The following is an 11,837-nucleotide window of genomic DNA, read 5'->3' on the forward strand; positions in this document are numbered from 1 at the left end:
AGTGGGAGTGGGTGGGTAGGGGAGTGGGGGGGAGGGTATGGGGGAGTTTTGGGATAGCATTGGAAATGTAAATGAGGAAAATACCTAATAAAAATATCCCTGATGTGGATATTGCCTGAAAATTCAATTCCATTAAATTACTATTGCTGAAATTTCCAATTGGTGCTATTGAGATTGTTGGATTATTTGAAGATCAAATTTTTAAAAAGATTTTATTATACTTTATTTTATATCTTTGTGTGGGTCTGAGGTTATCCTTGTATAACATGTGCATGCAGGTATATGTAGAGGATACCTACAGATAGGTATAGATAGATGATATACAGATGATATAGGTAGATAGATACATAGATATATACAGAGAATGCCACTGCTCTCCTTTAATGGTAAGACAGAGTTTTCATGTATATACAATTTTCTTGTAAATGTCATTTAAAATGGATACAGGATAGTACATCCCAAATTAGATAGATAACTCCAAATTCATAAGCTTGCTTTCTCTTATAGTCCTATTCTGAACCACCCTGTGTGCGTATCTTTGTTTATATATTTTATCATTTTAGACTCTTGTTATATATGCATAATTTTAGGGCTGTTGCCAATAAAGAAGATCTCTCTGACCTATAACATCAATAATCACACAGGGAAAAATATCATCTCATTTAGTGGAAAATAACTCTGATGTTTAAAGGTATGTATGTATCTGGAGAAGATGAATAGGATGTCACTGAATACTGTGCAGTCACTGCTGGTCTGCAGGTCACAGCTCTGTACAAACATTCAGCACTGTTTCTACATTGATTTTATTTAGAATCTCAAGCAGAAAAAGAAAAGAATTTTGATTTTATTTGCTTATTTTATAGGCCTCCAGACAGTGGGGATATTCCGAGTTGGAAGCTCAAAGAAGAGAGTAAGACAAGTAAGTGAACACTGAATGTTGTCTGTTTTAGCTGACATTTAATGGAATTACTAGATAGAAAGTTCAAGTTTATATAGATTCTCTTCTGACTATCTTTTCCTTACCCTCTTGCCAACTATAATATAATTAAGACCCAGGAGATGAAATACCACTCAGAAGCTTGGAAAGATGGAGTTGGGATGAAAAAACTGAAAGAAAATGTCTGGATATGTCCATTCTGTGCTTAACTAAAGGAAACTATTTGATAAAAATGTCTCTGAAGCAGGAGAATGGGAGACTCAAAACATGCCTAACTAATCAGGAAGTGATAATAAATAGAAAATAACATGGTATTGGCCAATTTTACCAAAATATGATAGGAAAATGCCTTACACTTTCTTATCCACTCTGATGCTACATTTATGCCATGACTTTTGCAGAAATAAATGCTTTGTAACACTCTATGGAAGCATTGGTCCATGGTTCATTTTTTATGATAAGACTATTCCTTATTTTTTCCAGTCTCACACTACATTCTTGTGGTGGAAATTTGATATTAGATTGTTAAAGAAATATTCTTTTGATCAGATAGGTATTTGGGGTTGTGATGGCTTTATAAAAGGCAAGCCATTCTTTAGCAGAACTCATTTGCTGGCAAAAGGCAGTTATAATTCTGTTTTCTCCTATTGATTGCAAGAGAAGGAAATAAGGAACTCAACAATTTAAAAGCTAAGCCAAGTAAAAATTTCAGTTGGATGAAGTTAAAAATTATTTATTCATATGTTGAAGTAAATACCCTATCATGTACCTTTTCATTGTTAAGATAAAGGTTTTTCTTTTTTCCTGACTGGTTTATTTGTATTTTTAATAATCACACAAGATGAATGAACATATTTAACCCCCGCACTTGTAAAATGGAAAATTGTTCAGCAACATCTTCTAGGCCTTACACCTATGTATAATTAAGGAATACCTTTATTAATAATATCTCATTGAATAACCTATCCAGCTATAGTCCTCTTCACCCTTTCTTTGTAGTCTTATAGAGATTTAGAAATTTGATTCAAGATAACATGATTTACTAAATTCTTTCTATTGCCCACCTTTCTGCCATCTCTCATACTCTCTCTCCTGGGGTTTGGGTTGGTGTGTGTGTGTGTGTGTGTGTGTGTGTGTGTGTGTGTATGATATGTGTGTGTTCAGACAGTATCATGGTGTACCTCAACTCTCTTAATTGCAGTAGTGCTATAGGCATCCTCTTCATTCTGGCTGTCTTGTAAATGCTGATGTAAAGTTGTCTCGAATAAATGAGCAGTTGAGGACAGTGATGAGTATTTTTACCAGGTAGACAGATGATGATTGCCAGAAATTATTCTTTAACAATTTTGGATCCATAAAAATGGTGAAAAATTTTTGTGCAGGGATTTACTTAAGAATTACTCATTCAATGAGATGCAATTAGTGGTAACTTAGGACTATATTTGAGTATGACATATGCTTTAAGTCACTATTTTATGTTTTTATGCTACTTCTCTATACCCTGAACTTTTTCTTCAAAAAGTAAGAGCAAGGGCTTGGGAAATAGCTCTTGGTGTGTAAGCAGGAAAGCTGGAGTTCAGATCCCCAGCACCCACATAAAAATCATGGTATGGCCATATGTGTATAACCTCAGCACTAGGGGTAAAGGAGCATAAGCACAGACAGAGGATCCCTTGAGCTCAGTGGCCTCCTAACTTATTGCAACAAAATGCCAAAGTCTACAGGTTCAGTTCAGTGAATGAGTTTGTCTAAAGGGAGTAAGAATTTCAGTGATAAAGGAAAATACCCAACATCATTCCTTGACCTCTATATCTCCTGTACCCACAATGGGAAGACAGGGCATATGAATGTTTAAAGTAAGAACTTGTCATTTGTGCTGTTACCAGCTTACCTTGTATCTCTACTAGTCTACCAAATCAAGGAGGCATAAGGACTTTGTCTCTTTATTTACAAATGTACCTTGAAGACCTATAATAGGGCTTGAAATCCAGCAAAATGTAATGAATCCTAGATGGATGAATGAATGAGTGAATGAATGAAGGAATGAAGGAATGAACGACAGAGAACAATGCATAAGGGACATCAAGCTGTCAGAGATGAAAAGCAGAGCATGATATTATTATCATTTCTTTCACATTGTTACCATGTTTTTGTGCTGCTATCCATGTTAAGGGGCTTTGTATAGTGATTGAGGCAAAAAATCTTTCTGGTAATTGCTCATAAGGCTATGCTAATAAACTAGAGATAAGTTTTATTTCAATGTGCGATCTATTAAGCCTTCATCATTCATATCTCATCTACATTATTAGTTTTATGACTTGTCAAATAATCTTGAACTTTTTGTTGGTATTCTAGTAAACTATCCAAATTCCAATATGATCTGTTTGGTGACATGCCCAAGTGTTGTGTAATAGTTCTCTCACATTTACACTTGACCAAAATTCTCTTCTAACCCTCAGCCCTTACTTACAACTTCCTGATTATTATTACCTACTTCCCTGAAAACATCATTAACAACACATACACAATGACTTTTGTAATAACACATTCATACTTATAAAGAGATATGTAGATAGGTATTCATAACTAATATGAATAAAGTCTATAGCTTACTTTCTTTTTCCTTTTTTTTTTTTTTTTTTGTCCTATGGAGACTTAATGCCAGACACTGTCCATGAAAATACTTCTCTTTGGCAAACACTGAACACTGAGATTAGATGGTTTTAAGATATCATTGCTACATGACTCTTCTTGTTAAATTAGACTTATGAATCTTATATAACTGTCTCTTGAACCATTGATTTTTCAGTTGCGTGAAGAATTTGACCGTGGGGTTGATGTCTGTCTGGAAGAGGAGCATAGTGTTCATGATGTGGCAGCCTTGTTAAAGGAGTTCCTCAGAGACATGCCTGACCCCCTTCTCACAAGGGAGCTATACACTGCATTTATCAACACTCTCCGTACGTAATAGAACCAGATTTGCGGGAAAGTATTCTGGAATACCAGGGTGTCCAGCTCTCTCATGAAAATCTTCTTCATGTGTTTTCCGATAACTGGTTTTGCCTTTATTGGTCTCTAATGATTGGGCTATTTGGGGGATTTTCTGAGATAAACCCTAGGGAGAACTACTAAGAAGAAAGCTGGACTAAAACAAATGGGAAAAGCCAAGAAGAATTTCAGATGTTTTCAAATGACCCCAGGAAAGTAGAAAGTACTATAAGTTGATGCTTTGAAGTACTGGCAAGAGTTTGCATTGAGTCAGTGCCTAAAAATGAATCATGGCTTCTGGTATGAGGAAGGAGGGAGCCAAAGAATTCAGAGTAAGACAGCAGTGAGCATTTCAGTGGAAGCAAAATGGCACAGTTCAGTCACTACCCCTGCTTTCAAAATAGCTGTATCTGGCTATACACACAGACCCCAGATAAGGAGAAAGGATAGGGAGGAAAATGGCAGTACCAGAGATGTGTTATCCTTCATACATCCCTTCTTGCAAGACAGCAGTTCTGATGAGATTGTGGCTGACAAAGAAGACGTAAATGTCTTGGGTATGGCCAAAAATGTCTGTTTCTTGTATATTGTTCCTTGTATAAGAAGAACAAAGACCCTTAAATTCTATAAAAGATTTTGGAACATTCATCAATTCCCAACCACTCTTACTAGGTATTTATCTGTATGCACTAAAATCCACTAAGTTAGTCTGAGTAATGAATAGGGAAAAGTTTGGTAATGGAAATAAGGCAAATGGTATTAACTTTCTCACGATTTGCCTAGATGTCAATCTTGTCTCTATATTTTTCATAGGGTTTTGTAGCTCAGCTGCTAAAGTAGTGGGGAAAAAATTGTGAAGACACTGAGTGGGGCTGGCCTAGGTAACCTCTTTCTTAATGTAGCAGAAAGGAAAACTGTCCTCAGTGCCCAAACAGTGTCAGCTCCTCTTGGTCTTACTTAGAGTACCTCTCTCTTCCTTCTGTAGTGTTGGAGCCTGAGGAACAACTGGGCACCTTGCAACTCCTCATTTACCTTCTACCTCCCTGCAACTGCGACACCCTCCACCGCCTCCTACAGTTCCTCTCCATTGTGGCCAGGCATGCCGATGATAATGTCAACAAAGATGGACAAGAGGTATGCTACTATAAAGAGAGTGACTTTCTTTGGATTGTTCACCCATTCTTCTGTTACTGTTCCAGCGCAAACCATCAATATGACCATACATTTCAACTGGGAATCGGGCCAACCCACCATTTGCATTAATTACTTGTCTCCTAAATTCAACCAAAAACCCAACATAAGCAACTTAAGAAAGGAGGGGTTTGTTCATCATACAAGCAAGACATGGTTACAGGAAAAAGAAGCAGGTAGTCACAGGGTGTCTATAGTAAGAAGGAGGGGACAGGTGACTGCTGACAGTCAGCTTCTTTCCTGCATTTTATTCAGTGGGGACGGAATGATACCAACCACACTTAGAGTGAGTTGTCCCACCTCCATCTTATGTAGATTACACATCACTAACATGCCAAAAGATTTGTTTTTGTGGTCATTATAAATACAATCACAAGTTCTCTGATATTTATTTAATAGTGCTGTCCAGTGCCTTCACCCAGGGGACAGTATCTGAAAACACATAAATTGCCAAACTCCTTACTGTTTCAATGATATCTCCAGATGAGGCTGCCCTTTTCCTTAAAGATGCTTTACTCAATACTAAACTTCCGTTTGTGATGCGAACATAAACAATTAGCTATATAAGAGTTGGAAATGTGTGAAATTAGGATGTGGGAGTGAGAAAAATTCCATTTTTGTAACTGGCTTGACCTGTTCAGCTGACTTGGAATCAAAGCAAGGCATCCCCTCTTATCTCAACAACATTACTACAGAGAAGACCTTTCACTCCTTAAACCAGGCCTCCAAAACTGGCATTTGCTGAATGAGATGGGCCTTCTATTCTGCTTTTAAATGGGATATGGAGAGGCGTGGAGGTTCTGGTCTTGGCACTTTTTTTTGGGGGGGGGGATCCTTAGTTCTTTTTTTTTCACTTCTTTTTTTATTAGATATTCTCTTCTTTTACATTTCAAATGTTATCCCCAAAGTCCCCTATACCCTCCCCCCGCCCTGCTCCCCAACCCACCCACTCCTGCTTCCTGGCCCTGGCATTCCTCTGTATTGGGACATATGATCTTCGCAAGACCAAGGGCCTCTCCTACCTCTGCTACATATGCAAGTAGAGACACAGTTCTGTGGGGAACTGGTTAGTTAGTTCGTATTGTTGATCCTCCTATAGGTTTGCCGACCCCTTTAGCTCCTTGGTTACTTTCTTTAGGGTGGTCTTGGCACTTTTATGGCAGTGCCACATGAAGTCAACTATTAATGGCACATTTGCAAAAGTCCTATGGATGATTTAGGCATATTCTAGTGGGAACTGGTCGCTATTCAGGACTAGTATGGTCCCTCCTTCCATATGAAATTTTTGGGGTTGTGCTTCTCTTTGGTTACACGTATACTTTCAAGAGTTTTATAGTTTCACCATTGGTCTAAAGGCACGTTGCCTGCTGACTGAAACCCTATTAAATCCTCACCCTCATAGGAGAGCCTGCTTCCTTCTTTGTTTTCACACAGTCACACATCTCTCTAACTTTGGTTTTCCCTTGAGGCCTCAAACCCATTTATAGGTTAACATGGACTGTAAATCAATAAAAGGGAGCCAGGGGCATTCCAATCTTAACCATATGTGCTGTTGTTTATGTCCTTATTAAGCAGATCTCAGCCATATTAAGAACTCAGATCCATGCTTGCCAGATTTTGTTCCCATGGGGCATGGACACGTGAATTTTTTTTCACCATAATTCAGTAAATCAATCCTTCATTTCTCCTCCTCCTTCCCACCAGGAGTATGAGAACAGAACTTGAACTTTCCAGAGGTAGCCACTTTTCTCTGTAAAAGTTGTAATTAGTGAAACCCCCACTGGCTTCAGGTTTCATCATATGGTCCTGACACCTTATTTCAGCATACACAGCTCTTCCATGGCTATACTATAATTCTCATAATTGTTGCATAGTTACATTATCCGTCTGGGTGTCAGCCTTTATGGACTACAGAGATAATGGAAGCCATAGAGTCTACAGGCTGAGTGGAAACAGAACCCTAATTGGAAGGTATGCCAATTGCCTCTCCGGTGTTCCTTAAGTACTATGTGAGAAGAAAAAAGCTGGGTCTTGGGTGATTGAGAAGGCATGGAGGAAAGCAAAAAGTCAAGTCCAACTTGCTACTATATTCCCTTTTAAAAATAATTTTCAGTCACACAGTTTTCAGTTCAAAGCTCAACAAGACTCCATTACTCATGCCACAAAGAAGACAATATAGATTGAAATATAGATTATTATAGATTAGAATATAAATGAAAATATAGATTAATTTTAACCTGCTAGGATCCTAGTTACTATTTATGACTCCCCCATAATATTTTGGTTTTGTGCCAAAGTACTTAATCCTTCTAATAGGCAAGATAAATACCACTGTGCCCACTTTTCAGGGGTGGAAACTGAGAGACAGTGGCTAGGTAACTTAGCCCATGTCCTTCAGGGAACTTCCACTTATGGTAATATAAGTGGCACATTTGTATAGTTTACATCTCTGTAGATGCGCCATATACCCTGTAGATTTGCAGAGTTTTTAAGACAATACCCCAGTAAGTAACAGAAAAAAGCTCTTGCAGAAGGATCTCTTTCAGTCATCTATATGAAGTAATAGTGCCTGATGATCAGATGGATTTTGCAACTAGTGAATGTCCAGCTGTCTTTAACTATAGCCAGTCTAAGTTACTGAATTTTTAAAAAGCAGGAAAAACTGAAGGGCAACATCACTTCCTTGGACAGGTTTAGCAGATTAGTTCTGAATGCTTCTGTGGGCAGATTCTCCATTTTGCTAAGATATGAACTTTGGGAGCATTATGAAATAGATGATATAATTTATACTGTAGATTAACGTCACACACAGAGAGAGGGGAAGAGGAAAGAGAGAGAGAGAGAGGAGAGACAGAGAGACAGAGACAGAGAGACAGACAGATAGGAGAGGAAAGATGAGTTTTTGGAAACTTCTATAGCAAAGGCAATAGAGAAAACAGGAGTCTCAAAGGTGGAGGACAGAGGACAGAAGAGAAACAGAATCAAGGAATGTAGTATCAAATCTCTTCAGACACTGAGCACAGGTATCCTCATGACCTAGAAGAACTGCGAATGGCTTCTTGGAAAAGGCTGTGTAAAAGCCACATTTTAAATAGCTTATGGGAAATTGAGAAGTTGGGCCATGTAAGCATAGCATAGGAATAAAAGTTAGTAAGGGTAGGGGGTAAAGGAACATAGGATAAGTTCTTTGCTTAGACTATTGTAGTTGAATGAACAGGTAGGGAACCAGAATGGGCAGAAGCAAATAGGAGGGCAAACTACCACACTGTAAATTGGGGTCAAAGAACAGAGCATTTGTCTATCTCTTCTACCTATTTGTTAGTTTGTGTTAGCCATTTTAAAAAAAAAGTCTGGAGGCTCACAACACTTTGTCATAGCCCCATCTTTGTGAAAGAGGAAGAGGAAAAGCAGAGACAAGGCTGGGGAAGGCCAACACTTCCTCATCTGCAATGTGAAACATCATGTCCTTTCTAAGATGTGCTTAAAATTCAATGTACTCTTAGTTGGTAGGATCATGAAGATAATATACTAAAATGTACGTGTATATATTGAGGAAAATTGCTGGTTGACCCACTGATGGTATGTTGGGGAAAATGGCGGTATTTTATTTAATTTGTTCTCTTGTGTTAATTTTGTTTTATTCCATTCTGTTGGGCTTGGTATTTTCTTTGCCACTTAGGGGAAAAAAAGAAATTTTCAGGATTAAGAAACATTTAGTTTCCCTTTAAAAAATATTATAGTAGGAATAAAATGTGGTATAACTAGGCATTTGTTTGGTGAGAGAGTGATAGGTGGCATCAGGTTCTTACAGGAACTGTATAAGAAGCAACAAGAACCAATGTAGAGCTATACTTATTGATCGTTGAGGAGGTGTTTGCTTCTAGAACATGAAAAGTTGGCTTTGGAACTTCAGCAAGATTCTGCCTCCCTTGCCTCAACCTCCTCTAGTGTTGCCTTAAAGCTCATTTTCCCTTCTGCCCATGATATCACAGAGTCTGTCACAGAAATTGGATAGGACAAAGTACACTTATGATGTACAAAAGGCTGGCACCAGCACAGCTGTGTGGTTTCACTCCCTATAGTTCCACCTACTCCTGACTCTCAGATTTGCTGTCCCACTATCTACAAAATAATGACCACAGCACAGCTGCTTTACACATAAGCTTATCTAGAGAAAGAGCTGAGTATGTCTGTAGAAAGCCCCTAGATATGATGTCTGGACGCACTGGACTTTTAATACATGTGAGCTATTTATATGGTGCTTAGAAATGATCTGGGATGCTTACTTAGTGAAGATAGAAGATTTCCTGGAATTGGCTAACTAACTAAATCATGCAATAATGACCTATTTTTTAGTGTTCCTATTACCAACAGAGACCATATATATTTTAATTAAGTAAGTAAGTAATGTGCATATGAGTACATATTAAAATATGGGGAGCAAAGATTGGAGATAACCAAAAGCAAGTCTCCCTCACAGTTTCAAAAACAGCAAAACAAAACATAAAATGGGGAGAACAAACCACAGCAGCTGGGGCTGCAGCTGGAATCCATGTGCAGTTTTACAGATGGATAGTATTGCATTCCCAGAATAGCAACCAGAGAAGGAGAGAGCGGAAACAGAGCTCTGGATTGTCCTTGGACTAAACATTCTTTCAACTGAAAACAAAATCTTCAGTTTCTTCATGTTGAGAGAGAGAGAGAGAGAGAGAGAGAGAGAGAGAGAGAGAGAGAGAGAGAGAGAGAGAGAAGAGAAACCCCAGATTTTACTTTTAAGGGGGATGGGAAAACTTTCCTGATGCCTCCACGTTCTGAAAGGAGGAACTGGAAAATGACATGTATTTTATTTTCTCCTTAACCATGAATTTCCAAGAAGAGGATTGAAAACTAGAATGAACACTTATGAGGCTTCATGCCAGTGAAATAAAACAAAGACCAAGAAGCTAAAGGTCCCAGAGAAAAGGCATTGTCTCTTTGATTTTGTGAAGTTTCCCACAGGGAATACTTTTCCTTGGTGGTGACTTGTTTACCTGAAGACCTGACCTTCTAAAAATAAAGCCCTCTGAGTTCTGTGGTGAACAGTACTCCCACCAGTTCAGTGTTTCACATGGGAAGACCCAGGGGCTTCCAGGAGGATTCCTGATTCCTATGCAGGGCAACCGCATTGGTACAGTATGGATCTTCCTGGGGTTGGGGTTGCATCTTTATCCTGACAATAATCAGCATTTTCAGCCAATGTTAACGAGAGAAATGAACATTCAGAGACTAATAGTTCTCACTAGGGGAAATTTGCCTAGTGAGACAGGTACACAAATCCCCATGAGGAAACACCTGTGGTTGGCACAACTGAAGGTGAAGGGAAGCTACTAGGATTTAATGTTCTAACTCTACTTAATAGCCTACCATGCATAGGACAGTACCCAAAGCAAAGAACAGTCTTTCAGTAAATTTCACTACTGCCATGATGGATAAACACTCGATTAGAGATATTTAGACTTTCCTTCCCATTTAGAAAAAAAAAAAAAAAGGCAAGAAAGTAAAAGGATTACCAAGCTTTTAAAAATGCTCATATTCCTGATTGTAATGATTTAACATAGAGAAATGACTCCCAAGACAGTGCTCAGCCAAACACATAAGATGTCTTTTTTGTAGATTATTTCTGTACCTTATTTATAGTAACAGAAGACTAAAAATGACACAAAGGCGTATCACTTGGCTGCGGCTAAAAGAAATCATGATCAGTTTTGTGCAATGGGATGCTTACGGTCCAGAAAAAAAAGGAAGAAGGAAAATTGTTTGAAATTGGGAGATTGATGCAACATGTTAGTAAGAGACAACAAGCCAGATACAAAATAGGCTACAGAGTGAGACTCTAGCTTTCAAGGGAAAAAACCCAATAACTACACCATAGCTGTCTGTGCAAACAGGAACTTAGGAAAGCATTTGAACAACTAGATCTGGGGATTGGTGGAATGAAGATTACTTCGTTTCTACATGCTTGCCCTAGCTCTCTACTTATCAACATATGGAACATGAATTTGTTTTATTAAAAAAAAATACTTTTGTACCTAAAGAGTAGTTTGCTGCCTTCATTCTGGGCTTCCTTGATAGTGCAACCCCTACTCACCCCGTGTCCTTCTTTTTTTGTCTCTGCTTTCGAGAGTGTTTGAAGAAGCATCTGCACTGACTGTTCCAGCTGCAACCCTGCAATGCTCTGATTTAGACCACCAGAACCACACTCAAATCTAGTCCAAAGGGACGTAAAGAGAATGTCATGGTGAACATCTGTCACAGGAGATCACACACTTGAAACTAATCTCACATTTTCACAGTGGAGCACACAGTGGACATATTTCAAGTGTGTGATCTCCTGTGACAGATGTTCACCATGACAAACCTAGGGTAGGAATATGCTGAGCAGATGGATCAGTGAAGAAAGTATGGATTGACAAAGGGACAGATAAAGAGACACATTGATAGATGATTGCTGAATATCAATATTTTTATCTTTTTACTGGTTATTTTATTTATTTACATTTCAAACTTTTGTACCTAAAGAGTAGTTTGCTGCCTTCATTCATTTTTCCTTGGTCAGACTTATTTTCAACATTTATAGCAACCATTATAGCACAGTCCTCATTTTCACACACACACACACACACACACACACACACACACACACAGAGAGAGAGAGAGAGAGAGAGAGAGAGAGAGAGAGAGA

The 11,837-nt window shown here is 38.4% G+C and overlaps 1 protein-coding gene across 3 annotated transcripts in view; it reads left to right on the forward strand.

Annotated features, from left to right (window-relative positions):
- Positions 1-11,837, forward strand: part of Arhgap6 (Rho GTPase activating protein 6) — a 498,894-nt gene that overhangs the window by 456,549 nt on the left and 30,508 nt on the right. For all 3 annotated transcript variants that reach the window (XM_021152834.1, XM_021152836.2, XM_029473246.1), the window contains exons 6-8: positions 864-919; positions 3,747-3,897; positions 4,911-5,059. In XM_021152834.1, the coding sequence (XP_021008493.1) occupies positions 864-919; positions 3,747-3,897; positions 4,911-5,059 (356 nt within the window). The remainder of the gene's footprint in view (positions 1-863; positions 920-3,746; positions 3,898-4,910; positions 5,060-11,837) is intronic.

The sequence above is a fragment of the Mus caroli genome, chromosome X, assembly GCF_900094665.2.
Source record: "Mus caroli chromosome X, CAROLI_EIJ_v1.1, whole genome shotgun sequence".
Classification (NCBI taxonomy): Eukaryota; Metazoa; Chordata; class Mammalia; order Rodentia; family Muridae; genus Mus; species Mus caroli.